This window comes from Hypanus sabinus, chromosome 28, assembly GCF_030144855.1.
Source record: "Hypanus sabinus isolate sHypSab1 chromosome 28, sHypSab1.hap1, whole genome shotgun sequence".
Taxonomy (NCBI): domain Eukaryota; kingdom Metazoa; phylum Chordata; class Chondrichthyes; order Myliobatiformes; family Dasyatidae; genus Hypanus; species Hypanus sabinus.
The window spans coordinates 26,671,737-26,687,934 of NC_082733.1; the positions used below are offsets into that span (position 1 = coordinate 26,671,737).

General features: G+C 39.4%; 1 protein-coding gene across 1 annotated transcript in view; it reads left to right on the forward strand.

Annotated features, from left to right (window-relative positions):
* lysmd2 (LysM, putative peptidoglycan-binding, domain containing 2) overlaps positions 1-12,003 on the forward strand; it is a 55,845-nt gene extending 43,842 nt beyond the window's left edge. Inside the window, exon 3 of the mRNA XM_059952786.1 lies at positions 7,297-12,003. Coding sequence (XP_059808769.1) covers positions 7,297-7,360 — 64 coding nt within the window. The 3' untranslated portion in view covers positions 7,361-12,003. The remainder of the gene's footprint in view (positions 1-7,296) is intronic.
* The last annotated feature ends 4,195 nt before the right edge of the window (positions 12,004-16,198 follow it).

A 16,198-nucleotide genomic window follows, 5' to 3' on the forward strand; every position in this document is an offset into this window, starting at 1 on the left:
AGTATTATTTATTTATTATTATTTTGGGGGTTTTTTGCACATAGTTTGTCAGTGTTTTTGTGTAGGTTTTTTTTATTGTTGCTGTTGTATTTCTTTGCTCTTCTGTGAATGCCTGCAAGAAAATGAATCTCAAGGTAGTTTATGCTGTCATATACGTACAGTCATAATAAATTTACTTTGAACTTTGTGGCTGCATTTAAATGTTCTATGTTCCAATGAGTGTAGGCTCAACACACTCAATTTATTTTACCATTCATCAATTGGAATCAGGTTTAATATCACCGGCATATATCGTGAAATTTGTTAACTTTATGGCAGCAGTACAGTGCAGTACATGATAAATAGATATAGAGGAAAAAAACTGAATTACAGTAGATATACACGTGCTGTGATTACAGAGTTAAGTTGAAGCTAGTGCATAAAAACCCCCCAAAAAAGTAGTGAGGTAGTGTTCATGGGTTCAATGTCCATTTAGAAATCAGATGGCGGAGGGGTAGAAGCTGTTCCTGAATCACTGAGTGTGTGCCTTCAGGCTTCTGTGTCTTCTTCCCAATGATAACAATGAGAAGAGGGCATGTCCTGGGTTGTGGGGAATCTTTAGTGATGGTCGCCACCTAGCTAAGGCACTGCTCCTTGAAGATGTCTTTGACACTTTCATCCTAGCAAATAACTGAGTGAATCTCCTCTGCACCACCTGGAAGGAGGTATATTGTTCTTTAAACTGGGAGGCCAAACTTGTTTCACAGTGCTGTAGGTGCAGTCTTGCTTGTGTCCTGTAGAGCTTTGTCAAAGCATCCTATAGTGATTATAGAAAAATGTTATAATAGGCTCTACCTTCTCTTCATTTCACAGTGTATTGCAAGGAGATGTAGATATAAACCAAAGTACCTGAAAGGAAGATAAATGCTTGATATTAAGTGTACAGGCCAAACAGATAATTGGTACTTAAGGAACAGTACAAGCTCCATAGATGAACGACTTATGTTTATATCCTTGTTTACAATGTCTGTTGTTGCAGACGTTTTTAGTAAGAACAATTTAAGACGAGCTTAAATAATTCCACAGCCTTGGCATGTCTTCACTCAAGTTTGTGAGTATGTTGTTAATCAGTTGAATAACAACACCGGGAGTTTGTAATTTTGATGTATTGAATCCTGCATTGTCTCGGCTGGGAAATTTTCCATGACAGAAGTTATCACCATCTCTGTGCATTATAATTGGATTGACAGGCCAGCTACAAGATTAGAATCCAAGCGCTAATTTTCGCAGGTTGCTAAAGCACAGGAGCATAATTGGTATCTGTGGAGGAAAGAAGCACGTCGTTCAAAAACATTGATCTCAGCTGTTCATAGGCTGATTCTGTTATTCTGTTTCTATTTCTGAAGCATTGCTGTACTCTGTAAAAGTCTGAGGAACAAATATATGCAATAGCCAGTGTGCCTAAGACTTTTGCATAGTACTGAAGTGATTTCATGTTTTACACTGTACTGCTGCAGCAATAAAAAGCAAATTTCATGGCTTTGGGAGTGATGATAAACCTGATTCTGATGTGGGTTTCTATAGTAGACTGAGAGTGGGAAGGGGGCGGGGAGAGGGAATCATAGTTGGGAAAAGGAGGAGGGAGGGAGTGGGGAGCATCAGAGAGACATTCTTCAATGATTATTAAACCAATTGTTTGCAGTCAAATGACCTTGCCTGGTGTACCAGGGCTGGGTGTGTCTGCACCTGTGCTACCCCTGCCTCTGGCATTCCTCTGCCACCTGTCCTACACCCCTTGCGTGGCTCCACCCTCACTATTCCCAACATCCTTTTCTACTGTCAGATTTACAAACTCGCTCCTGCACCATCGATGTTGCCCTCACCCCATCCTCCTGCCACCCTAACAGGGACAAGGTTTCTCTTGTCCTCACCTGCCGCCCCACTAGCCTCTGCGTCCAACACATAATTCTCTGTAACTTCCGCCATATCCAACAGGATCCCACCACTAGGCACTTCTTTCCTTCCCTCCCACTTTCCGCAGGGATTGCTCCCTATGCAACACCCTTGTCCATTTGTCCCTCCCCGCTGATCTTCCTCCTGGTACTTACCCTTGCGAGTGAAACAAGTGCCGTACCTGCCCCTACACCTCCTCCCTCACTACGATTCAGGGCCACAGACTGTCCTTCCAGTTGAGACAGCACTTCACCTGTGAGACTTCTGGGGTCGTCGACTGTATCTGGTGCTCCCAGTGTGGCCTCCGGTATGAGGCCTTACATAGATTGGGAGACCACTTCGTAGAGCACCTGCCAGAGTCCACCAGAAAAAGTGGGATCTCCCTCTGTCCACCCATTTCAATTCTACTTCCCATTCTCATTCAGACATGTCAGTTCCTGGCCTCCTTGCATTGATGAGGCTACACTCAGTTTAGAAGAGTAACACCTTATATTCTGTCTGGGTAGCCTCCAAGCTAATGGCATGCACATTGATTTCTTGTTTCCCACCTTATCTCCTTAATTGTCCATCTCCTCCAATTGCTACATCTCCCCCTTCCCTTTCCTCCATGGTCTTCTACACTCTCCTATCAGATTCCCCCTTTTCTAGCCCTTTATTTCTTCCACCAATCAAATTCCCAGCTCTGTACTTCATCTCTTCCCTGCCCCTCTCCCAGTTTCACCTATCACCTACTCTTTATACTTCTTCCCCTCCCTCACCTTCTTGCTCTGACTTATCATCTTTTTTTTCAAGTGAAGAGTCTCGGCCAGAAATGTCAATAGACAATAGGTGCAGGAGTAGGCCATTCAGCCCTTCGAGCCAGCACAGCCATTCAATGTAATCATGGCTGATCATCCACAATCAGTACCCCATTCCTGCCTTCTCCCCGTATCCCTTGACTCCACTATCTTTAAGAGCTCTATCTAACTCTTTCTCAAAAGCATCCAGAGAAATGGCCTCCACTGCCTTCTGAGGCAGAGCATTCCATAGAGCCACAACTCTCTGAGTGAAAAAGTTTTTCCTGAACTCTGTTCGAAATGTCAACTGTTTACTCTTTTCCATAGGCACTGCCTGGCCTGCTGAGTTCCTCCTGAAATTTATGTGTTGCTCGGATTTCCAGTATCTGCAGATTTTATCATGTTTTTGTTACAAATTTCCTCACTCTGCTCCATGTTGACAAATGCAGTACTATACAAAAGTCTTAGGTGCCCGAGCTATATCAATGTGCCGAGGACTTTTGCACAGTACTGTATATATGTAAGCTTTTATTCGTAACACTTTTACATGCACTGTGTGTTCTTGTTTGTCAGAATAAAACTGAATCTAATTGGTGATCTAGGTCAAATGAATAGTCCAGAACTGTCTTTGAAATAAAAACAGGAAATGCTGGAAACATTCAGCAGGTGAGGGAGTGTCTGCGGAAACAGGTAGTGAATGATCGTTGATCTAAAACACTGTCTGCTTCCAACACATTGATTCCAGCTGGTGTCTGCAATACATTTTGCTTCTATTTCGGAGCTCCAGGTTTTGGATTACCAGAAGTTTTATTTTTAATCTTGTCAAGAATCTGCAGAGGACACTGGAAATAGAGCTTGCATTTCATGGAGGAGAGAGTTTGTTGGGCCAATCCCACACTTTATGCAGAGAACGAATAGTTGGAGATGTAATAAGTAGCTAATTGTATCTGGTGTTGACAAATACACTGTTTCCTAGAATCCCATAGGAATCTGTCTGATAAAACCTTCAATCCTGCAGCAGATCTTGCAAACAAAAAAAATAAACAATAGCCATTCATCTTTGGAGTTTGTTCTGCAGTCTATTTTTATTTATTTATTGAATTTATCTTTTTTTGGAACAGGCCTTTCCAGCCCCTCAAGCCACAATGCCCAGCGATTCCCCTAATCACGGAACAATTTATAATGTCCAATTAACCTACCATCTGGTTTGTCTTTGGACTGTGGGAGGAAACCCGAGCACCTGGAGGAAACCCACACGGTCACAGCTGTGAATATATAAGCTCCTTACAGGCAGCAACAGTAATTGAACCCGGGTCGCCTGTACTATAACGTGTTGTGCTAACCATCCCGGTAGCCTGGTGGTTATCCTGGCCCCATCCTCTAGCATCCTTTTTTTTGTGATTAGATTGAAAACTAGGATGAGAAACTTAAAGTCAAAGTAAACACAAAAGATTCTGCAGGTGCTTAAATTCTTGAGCAACACACAGGAAATGCTGGAGGAAGTCAGCAGGTAAGGCAGCACATATGGAGGGGAATAAACGTGACTACTGAAGGGTCTCACACAAAATGTCGACTGTTACTCTCCTTTATAGATGCTGCCTGACTTCCAGAATGTTGTATGTGTTGTTTAAAATCAGGATACTGCTTAACAAGAGAGAATGTGTTATGGTAGAAGAGTATTGGTAACAAGAATGGGGGTAATAGGTGGATGGTGCCTTCGTGCAGGGGGAGGCTTTCCTTGAAAGCACCATCACAGGCAGACAGGGTAGTGCAAAGTGTTTGGCAAGCTGCCCTTCATCAGTTGAGGTAGGACATTGTGTTGCAATTGTACAAGATATTGGTGAGGTTGCACTTGGAGTACTGTGTGCAGTTTTGGTTACCTTAACATTACCAAGGATGACATGAAACTGGAAAGATTACAAAGGAGATTTATAAGAATGTTGCTGGGTCTCCAGAACCTGAGTAATAGACAATAGACAGTAGGTGCAGGTGTAGGCCATTCGGCCCTACTAGCCAGCACCGCCATTCACTGTGATCATGGCTGATCATACACAATCAGTACCCCGTTCCTGCCCTCTCCCCATATCCCTTGACCCCGCTATCTATAAGAGCTCTATCCAACTCTCTCTTGAATGCATCCAGAGACTTGGCCTCCACTGCCTTCTGGGGCAGAGCATTCCACATATCCATCACTCTCTCGGTGAAAAAGTTTTTCCGCATCTCTGTTCTAAATGGCCTACCCCTTATTCTTAAACTGTGGCCTCTAGTTCTGGACTCACCCATCAGCGGGAACATGCTTCCTGCCTCCAGCGTGTCCAATCCCTTAATAATCTTATATATTTCAATCAGATCCCCTCTCATCCTTCTAAATTCCAGTGTATACAAACCCAGTCGCTCCAATCTTTCAACATATGACAGTCCCACCATCCCGGGAATCAACCTTGTGAACCTACACTGACCTCCCTCAATAGCAAGAATGTTCTTCCTCAAATTTGGAGACCAAAACTGAACCAATACTCCAGGTGTGGTCTCACCAGGGCCCAGTACAACTGCAGAAGGATCTCTTTGCTCCTATGTGCAACTCCTCTTGTTATGAAGGCCAACATGCCATTAACTTTTTACATTGCTTGTTTGACCTGCATGCTTACTTTCAGTGACTGATGAACAGACACCTAGATCTCGTTGTACTTCCCCTTTTCCTAACTTGACACCATTCAGATAGTAATCTGCCTTCCTGTTCTTGCCACCAAAGTGGATAACCTCACATTTATCCACATTAAGCTGCATCTGCCCACTCATCCAGCCTGTCCAAGTCACCCTGCATTCTCATAACATCCTCCTGACATTTCACACTGCCACACAACTTTGTGTCATCAGCAAATTTGCTAATGTTACTTTTAATCCCTTCATCTAAATCATTAATGTATATTGTAAACAGCTGCGGTCCCAGCACCGAACCTTGCGGTACCCCACTGGTCACAGCCTGCTATTGCGAAAGGGACCCGTTAATCGCTACTCTTTGTTTCCTGTCAGCCAGCCAATTTTCAATCCATGTCAGTACTCTGCCCCCAATACCATGTGCCCTGATTTTGCCCACTAATCTCCTATGTGGGACTTTATCAAAAGCTTTCTGGAAGTCCAGGTACACTACATCCACTGGCTCTCCCTTGTCCATTTTCATAGTTACATCCTCAAAAAACTCCAGAAGATTAGTCAAGCATGATTTTCCCTTCATAAATCCATGCTGACCGGGACTGATCCTTCTACTGCCATCCAAATGTGTCGTAATTTCCTCTTTTATAATTATATAGGAGTTATAGGAAGAGTTTGGATTTTCTAGAGCTTTATTCAATGGTATCAGTGTCAGTGACACATCAAGGTGAGTGACCATATTGATGTGATATTGAACAGTTCGTTTTAATGAACTTGCGTCGTCTGGGCTGAAAGAGAAGGTTATTAAGTTTTATCTGAGTGATAGTTATCTACAGTGGTAACTCACTCCGTGTTTATGCTGCTCTTTTTAGAAACACACTCTGACTACTCTTACCCCTCCCTTTTTACCCTACTCTTTCCCAAAAGCAACTACACTGAGACTTCCTACTTCAAAGGCCTGCTTAAAGCATTGCCTTTCAAGTCTTTTCATTATGTCCTTAATTTCATTGACACTTCACCTTCCCGGTCTTGTGTTCCATTCCCTTCTTACTTTTAAAACCACAACCCAAAAGGGTAAGTATCATCTACAGCAGATTAAAATTCTGAAGTGTGATAACCATTTTGAGTAATTCCTCATTACTGCATGAATATTTTCATGGAAAGGAGGATCTTCTATTTCATGTCCCTGCCAACTTACGAGTATAAGAATCGACAGTGGAAATGTTGATACATTATTGTTTGTGTCCAAATCCCCCGCTTGTACAGCGCACAGACGCACGCGCGTGCGCACACACACACACACACACACACACACACGCACGCACGCATGCCTTTCCTTATTTGCTCCCATGTGACATCATCACGATTTGTAGCTCAGGGAGATGGGCAGGGAAAACACGCATTTCCCTGTGCATACTACTTATAATATGCTGCCCTAAAAATAGAAAGGCACGTGACTTAAATCCTTGGTTGATGGTATAAATCACTTTTCTTTGACCCAACCGATTACATCTTGCAGATTAACAGCAGGCTTTCATGCATCAGTTCAGCTGAGTAAATGCAATGTGAGTGCATCTTCTTTTGGGGAGATGCCTAGTCAGATAGTGGATGGGATTGCATGGGAGCATTCCAGATGCAGGAATTTACTCATAAACTGGCTGATATTCCTGCATCAAACAATGTACATGAGAATTGAAGGATCTAGTCATTCATTTATTGTATAGTTTGAGCTGTATACCACCAGGCTCCTTGTGTTTGCCTGCATTTAACAAGATATCCAGTGGTTAACAAGGGTATATGATGAGGAATGAATCATTTTAACATGCTTTCTTTTAAAAGTTTTGCTTCTAAAAATGTATTGTTTTTAAAAGTGTATATACTGCTTAAAGAATCTTAACCTCTGCAAAGCAATGATCAAATTCTTTACTTCCCACAGAGCTGGTGAACCCGGACACAAAGATAACCCCTATGCAGCATCTTCCTACCAGAGCCTTCATTAAATCGTAATGGAATCCACACTTGCAGGATGTCGAAAGATTGTTTTTCCAGTTATGAATGGATAAGACTGAGTGACATCATTTCGATTCTGGGTTCTGTTTTTGCTTTAAATCTAAGCGGTTTCATTGTATACTTTGGCGTGCCGGGGCACGAGTACGAGAAGCAAATGGCAGCATAGTACCTTGTGCATCTTTGGTGTGAAGTGTGAGCTGCTACTACGTTTGTTCCCTTATGCCATCTCGACTCGCTGTTTTGTAATACCACAGCAAGTTTTCTGCTGATTTGCGGTGCGTGCTTATTTGTTGCATTCCTAGTTCACAGGAAATGCTTGTCTTTTTGGCCTGAAATTGGGTGTAAACGACCTGATTTCAAACCTGTAATCTCACTGTCATGTGTGGGCTGCTGTGCTTTTTCCTACCATCTGGCACATGTATGGATCTGGGGCAGAGGTAAACATAATTAAGTTCAGTCAAAATAATGAAATCTGAACCAGTTATTGGACCTTATAACTTCCTTTTGCAAAATTAAATTGAAAGATCTCACTTTAGATCATTATTTGGCTGTTCTGTTTGATTACTGATGAGATTGGTAATAGACTTTAGTAGAGTGGGTTGAAGAACATATTTGTTTGAAATCTTCAAATTGAAACCAAAAATAATAAGAATACTTTCAGTGATTAAGATAGTGAATTAGTTGCAAACTTTTCTTTTTAAAAAAGAATTGGAATCATCTCACTTTTATAAAGTTAAACTCAAATGTGCGGGTATGAAAACTAAACTTAAGTCAAATTTAACCACTTGCTTTTAAAGGGAACAATGGCAGATGTTCTCACATGCAGCCATTTTATTTAATACATGGGCAGTGCACAGGAAGATTCTCCAAACTTCAGAACCAAGTTGCCTTCAGTGTTGGAGTGAGGAGGAGGGGCTGACTCTTGAATTGGCTAGTTGGGTCTGCGCAACTTGATGTAAAAGTAATGTTGCGCCACTGGATACAGATGACCACTGCAGTTGTGAGAGTGGCATGTTTTCTCATTGCCAGTTAGCGCCAGCGTTACGCTATTCTAGTGAGCAAGGCTGCCTTTTTCTCTCACTCCCTTCTCTAAGTCTGAGTTTCAACCGTTGCCGGCTGACCACTGCTCTCCCCTTGAGCTCTGGCCTCCCACTCTGTAATGGCTGAACACCATGTGCTCTGAGTGGGTTTCTGCCTCTAGACGTGCACATTTACTTTCTTTTAAAAAGTGATTTGCTGATTCAATTGTGGAGCTTTTCTCCATTTAGATTAGGGAGATGAGAGGAGATTTTATCCCTCTTCCCATCTTTACGGTTTTTAAATTGCCAAAGCTGGCTAAAGCATTACATACGGGAATGCAGTCCGTCAGTACACACGAAGTCATATGTGATATTTTTAGCTAGCCAGCTCCTTCAGACTCTTCTGAGAGAAGGTATTTTACTTTTTAAATAAGACTAATTGTGCACCTACTAAACTGGAATTGAGAAGCCTAATAAGATATATTTTTTTTACCTTTTGATGAAGTTGCAAAGATCTGTTAAATAATTCAAGCTCACATGGGCTCTGTCATTCGAGCTATCTGCTCAGTATCTAATTACACCCCACAGGTTGAGTGTTTTCTTTCCGTGGAGAACATTATGCCAAATGCCCATTCAGATAGATTTTTTTAAATGAAAATTTGTGAGGGATTATTTGGCGTTACAATTATATAAATCATCTAGTTTGGCCTTTTTGTTAGCAGATTTAAGAGCTCAATCAAATTAGCTTTTATTCCTGTTTATTTTTCTTTGATTGATCTAATTTCCATTTGTCTTATTCACCTCCCATGTGCACTTGGTTAGTGTTGTGTTTACCGGGTAATTTGCTCAGGACCATCAAGGAGGATGCTTCTTATTAGTGAGGCAACAACTGAACTGTTGGAATAGAACCACAGAATCTGTACTGTGAACGTACTTGCAATGGGGAGCACCCTTCTGTGAGTATTGGTTGAACACAGAACCTATGAACAATGAACCAAATGAAAGAAGTATACCAGATTTATAAAGAATTGATTTAAACCTATATTGAGAGAGCAGCATCAATTATGTTAAAGCACTGGTATTCTCAGGTAGATGGGTTAACGGTTAGTATATAATTTCATGCTGAACAATCAGCTGCTGTAAGCTATTCTTTAAGGCAATGCAAATTCCCCACCATGCAACTTCATAAAAGCTGGCATGAATTGTTATCAATGGACCGATGATGGAGACAATGGAAGAAGATCCACAGTGTGTATCGGGGATGTTGTAGGTACTTTGCTTTGGAAAGTGGTCTTTCATGTTGGAATAGGATCCCTGATAGACCTGCACCAAAATAAGTAATTGTAACATAAGAACCGTGAAAGCAATCATTGACAGATTTTCCAAATCATGGGTTTGCCCCAACCTTCCTATCCCAGGCAAACTTCATAATTTCATAGGAAAATGTCACTTCAAACAAAAAGAAATATTGCTTCTCAGGATTTGATCTATCTTCAAACTACCAAATGCATTGTTACAGCATTTACTAAAATCTAGTACCACGACATCTTGCAAAATGAGTACTGTGCCTCAAAATGTTGCAAGAAAATGGAGACACATAGTGCTCTTAGATCTTCATCTTGGTAACAGCTGCTCAAAGGAGCACAATGAAACTAGTTTAAAGATGAGCATTCTGCGAACAGGCTAAGTGCTTGTCGTTAATCTCCAAGCATACATTTTCTAAGATATCTTCATATCTGTCTGTTTTGAAAGATTTGTCTATGAATGGTGGAGGTATTTGCTATGTTCATCCCTTGAGGCTTTTGGCTGCTGTTGAGTCTGTAGAGGGAGTCTTTATTACTCAGTAGGAACAAAGAGCTATCTTAAATGCATTCATTCAGGTGAACATTAGCATACTGAAAGGACTTCTGACAATTTATCCTGTTTTTCTCCATACATGAATGTATTGATGTTTTGATAACATTTCAGGTATTAACGTAGAAAGATTACAAATGTTGTATGAGCTTTAAGCATGGAAGCTCACTTTATTTTACCTTGCAAATGGTTAACTGAACCATATCCATCTAACAGCTTTATAACGTGAAGGCATTTGCGTTTTTAAGCAACATTAAATATAACGAATAGATATAAAGTGAATTAGTAGCCATCAGGATAACTGAAATAATCCATAATTGCTAGATATCAGATTATATAATACTAGAAATACACACCTACATTGTCATCTGAAGAAGCAAGGTATTATTTTATTATTTCAGATGGGCCATTTATCAAAAACAGCAAAGTATGTTAAGCATATATTGAATATAAGATAATTTTTCAGGTGAACATTGACTTTTCTTCCAGATTAATGCATTTCATTTCAACTCTTTTTATTGCTGTTAAGTAGTTTTCTATTATTTTCATATAAATATATGTCAAAATCCTTCTTTCAGGCTATGCATTTTCAAGTGGTGTGAATCTTTTCATTTTCTAAATTTAAAAAAATGGAGAAGTTATTCAAATCAAGTTTGAAATATATGGTCTAAATCTCAGAGGAAGAATAAAGAACATTTATGGTCAATCAAGTGCTGGGCAGCAACTCTTGCTGTTCACAATTGTTTCTCATCAGTATTATTTTAATCAATACTATTATCTAATAATGTGTTTCTGTGGCTTTTAACTAAAATATCAATTCCTTTTGACTAAACTCTGGCTGAAAAGCTTATTGATAAAAAAGCAAATTACTTTTCATTAAAGAATGCAGGATGGTTATGAGCGCTTTTTAACAAATATTTAGCACAGATGAAAATGTCCTTCAAGTAGGACCGCTTAGTTGACATAGTTATTCACTTCTTCCTCTTTTCTACCATTGTTAGATGGCCAAATAGTAATCAGATAGAGATTTCTGACTTTCCACCCAGTTGTTAGGCTGAAATTACAAGCCGACAGATCATTATAGAAACTACTTAATTTTTATTGTCCTTAATTTTGATCTATCTAGAACTTGCATTGTAAGTTTAACCCATTGTTACTGTTTGGATTACTTGGCATGGTTTGGATCACTTCTGATAGTAATATTTTATGTGCATTTGCTCACCTATAGTCTTCAGATTTGGTTTTGATTTTCACAAAAAAAATCACATAGACTGGAGTGGAAGTGGATGGAACTGATAAAATGTGCATTTCAAATTCATCGTTGCAAAACAGCACTGAGTACTGTAATAGTTATCCCGCCTATGTACTTCGGAGAGGGTGGAAAAATCTGCTTCTGCCCGTAAGTTGTGTGAAAATGCTGTAGTTTTAAAATTAGATTAAACTATATATATTTTGCTTTCTATTGACATTCCTACATTAGATTATTTTGCTTCAGGACCAATATTGGGTAAATACTGTTAGAAAGAATATTGCTACAGATGGTGATTCCGTACATCAGTGGTCTGCAGCTTCATGTTGAAGACCCAAATGGGATAACTAGTGCAGTAAACATTTAATGCATGAATTGTTTGTGTGGGTGTGTATGTTGTGGCCTTAGATATTTTTTTAACTGATGTATTGATAATGAGGACGTGTTCCTCTGGTTATTATTTCATTTGAAAATCTGCAATAAATAGTTTTTGTTACAATTTCAACCTGAATTTATGTGTTTCTTGTATTTATTCTTACTTTCTTATTTGCTACTTATTCAGTCTTTATGTATAATGTGTATCTGCAAAAACAAAAACATTCAATCTGTATGATTGCAAAAATGTTTATTTAATTTTTAAGAAATGTGAAGCACACCTGTGAGCAATTCTCTTTTTGATGGGATTCCAATAGCCATATTGCACGCAAGGTTTCTGCCTGACAGCATAGTCAATCATGCACTGTCGGCAGGGCGAGTTCTTTCACTGAACTCTCAGCAAACAATTGCAAGCTAGATGCCAATTTACTCAAAGAATTATCTATTGTAAATGAACAAAACTTCTCATACAAACTGCAACAGCTTTTCCAAATAGAACTAAGATAATTTATTAAGAAAAAAGCAGTTAATGTAGAATTGTTGTATAGCAACTTGTGTGGAAAAAAAAATCAGCCTCAGTTGCTCACAGCAGTATAGTCACCAGGTTTAAACAAAAGCAAATACTTCAACTGTTGGAAATTTGAAATATTAAAAAAGATTGCACATGCTCAGTGTGGCAAATCTATGGCAAAAAAAAGAGAAATGAGCCATTTCAGCTCAATTGTTTTCCATCAAAACGGAACAGTTAAGAAATAAAACAAGTTGCAGAGAAGGTTTGGTCGTAAGTAAGGTGTCACTGAAGAGATCGAAAAGGAAGGTAATTGACAAATGGGGTGACTCACAGATTGAAAGGCATAAGTGGTGGTGGTGCTACTGTAACAGGGTGGTAGAGCATGGTGACTAACAAAAGGAGAAAGTGGAATTAAGAGAAGGAAGTGAAACCTGAAAGACCAGGAACGAGGAGAGCAGAGAAATCTTAGCTTAGTGCTCGAAATGAGATAGAAGACTGGAATAGCTGATTAAATTCAACAGTTTCAGATATTTTCAAATTGGAGTTTATTATCATACAAACAAGTACATGTATGATAGCAATGGAAAACTTACTTGCAGAACGTCACAGGCGCATCAGGTGATCAGTGGGTCTAGCCCAAACATCTTCATTGTGGCTGTGAATGGTGAGGCTCCGTATTGTGTCAATATCAAAGGTACACAAGAAGATCCTGTACACCCTTGGAGATCTCAATGCGTGTAATTTTAATTTGTTAGAATGTTGATGGGTCAGAATTAAGTTCTCAATTTAGAAGGGACCATGATGAATCCAAATTTAGAAGTAATTGTCCATGATAGAAATCAGTTGGGTAGAGGCTAAACAATAATGTAACTGAACGTGCATACCCTGCTTTCAAGAACTGACGGCTTTGCTGTAGGTCTAATGCCAGGAATGGTCCTGTCTTCACTTGAGAATCTGACCTTGAGAAAGCAATGTAGCAAACCAGTTCAGCTGCGAACTGTTTGATTTACCCAAACCGAGCAATACCAGCCCTCCATATAACACTGAGGTTATTAGTTGGCACAGTGGTGCAGCAAGTAGAGCTGCATCCTCGCAACACAATATCCTAAGTACCATCCCGATCTCCAGTGCTGTCTGTATGCACTCAGCGCGTTCTCTCTGTTATTGCATGGCGTTCCCTTTGGTGGTCTGATTTCCTCCCATTTGCCACAGAAGTGTGGTTGATAGGTTACTTGGCTGTTGTAAATTGCCTCTACTGTAAGTGGGCATTAGAAACAAAATAAAATTGATGGTCGTGTGAGATAGAATAGGACGCAGGGAAATAACTGGGAAAGTGGGATTTATAAGAGCTATTGTAGACTCTTCGGCAAATGATTATCATCTAAGTCACTGTCCAAAAAGAAACCTGGATACAATGATTTTAAGTATAACAACGTTAAAAAAATGACAAGGTAATCTATCTGTCTTTTATTCACAAACTGTCTGCAGCCTTTGATAACCATTTCCCTTCAGCATTTCTCCTCTATTTAGGTCAACTACATTTTTATCTATTCTGTCTCTCCCCACTAGGTAACGTTTCCTCAGGACCTATCCTTGATCTTTGGCTAATTTTCACTTTGATGTTCCCTCCCCGTTCTCAACATCGCAATGCTCTTTGGAGAGGGATGGGCTCCACCAGGTTTCAGATGCCCAAGACGATGAGCAGTCGCCAAAAAAAAGTTTGGTGCAAGAAGCTTGTCATGACGGCGCCCCGACAACTCCACTTGGAGTCAAGGGCGCACACACATACACTGAGAGTACCCAACTCTACCATCACCATTTCATATTTCATTGATTCTACAGTGTTTCTTGAATTTGCTGTGTATGCCAGCAAGAAAATGGATCTTAGGGTTGTATATGGTGGTATATTTGTACTTTGATGGTATGTTTGTACTTTGATAAATTTACCTTGAACCTTGCATCTCTTGCACTGTCAGTTTTTACAATGTTCCCTGTTCATCTCAGTTTTCCCGATGAACATGCAGAAATAGATCTTGAGAAGACAAACCGTTTCCCCTCCTGCCACAAACTGTTCTCCCTTACCACTAGCTCCATCCTTTTCCTTCACAACTGTCTGAGGTTGAACCAGACCATTTATAAAATTGGTCCTTCACTTGGAAATTAAATAAGCTTCTGATTGCATCCACTCCATCAATGAGTCTGGCAGCTTCCTCTTAATGCTGCCCAATTGTCTATGTTTCAGCTCACTGTAAAGCTTTTAGCTGTGTCACTGATTTCCAGAAAAACAGTGTTCCATATTCTACACTTTGAGCTCATTCAAAACTCTGCTGCTTGTACTTTAACACTAAGTCCTGTTCATCCATCATCCCTTGGCTTGTTGACCCATCAGACATCCTGTCAATATTAAAACTTATTTTTGGTTCCAGATCCCTCCATGCCCATTTCATTCCCAAGTGTTCCCCTCATTCAATTTGCCAGGATCTTTGTACCTCCACCTCTAACCTCTTGTGTATCCCTAATTTTAGTTGTTTCACTATTGGTGTTGGCTGTACTTTTAGCTGTTAAGTCACAAAGTTCTGGAAAACCCTCAAATAATTCCATCCCTCTTTCCTTCTTTGACATGCTCTCAAATAATTTTCTGAAATTCCATGTGGCAATTCACAACACCAATGATGTTCAATCAATGGTAGTAATTGTTTCTTCCCATTTTTCCTTTTTAAATCAAGATAGTAACCAAATGTTTCTTAGAAAATTTCTATTTGTGCTTGAGTTTTTTTTTGTCTTTCCGTTGTGGGGGGAAAAAGCTGCTGATGTTGGAATTTCAAATCAGAATATGAACAATATCTAATACTTTTTCCAACAAATCATTGCTGTCTCTGTTGTAAGCCATCAATTCTATCATGGGAGAAATAATGTTCTAGTCTGAAGCCACCATTCCTAAGTTAATGCATTGTGATTTGTAATACTATATTATTTACAGCTTGAGTAATAAAGTTTTTCAAATTTCCATTTCACAATTATTGCACACTGAAACTAACATCCTAAGTTTTAAATTGCCAAATATGCATCAACTAATAGTTGTGTACATGATTCTGTTTTCAATTTTTCGCTAAGAAAGCATGATGTTGAGAATGTATTCAGTTTGCTCTCAAATTCTATTTAACATCTTGAGAAAGTGAAGAGCATTACTTTTCAAAATCACAACTGTCTTACAGGTGGAGACTGGCACTAAATTATAAGACACTGGTCAAGTATAATACAATTCATTGCAAAGAAACTTCCCTCTTCCAAGCAGTGAATTAATGGCAGAAACTCAAGGCATGTTTTTAGATATATCATCTATTTCCCAACATCATCCCATAACCACAGAATACATCTGTCATTTTGACTTGACTTTTACTACATGAATTTATGTTAATTTAGCATTGGATTGATGTTTATTAGACTCATTTCATATAACCTCCAGCCTTTAAATCTCCAAAAAGCAGGAACCTGGACCAAGATAAAGTTTGTCTTTATCCAACATTCTCTGAAGAATTGCTACCATTAACATTTTTGTATCGTTAAGTAATTGTGATATTAGTGACAATTATGAAAATCTATCTGCTGTATTACCGATTCAGAATAGCCTTTTTTTCTAGATTTATGGAATGGTGGAGACAATCAGTTTCACTTGTTCCAGGACAGATTAAGTTTGTAAAGAAAACTCAACCATTTAATTGTTGCCTTTTTTTACACAAGTTTGAAAATTAAACATATATTTACACTGAAGCAAATACTTCTTGTATTTACTGACAACTACGATTAGGAATCATTTACA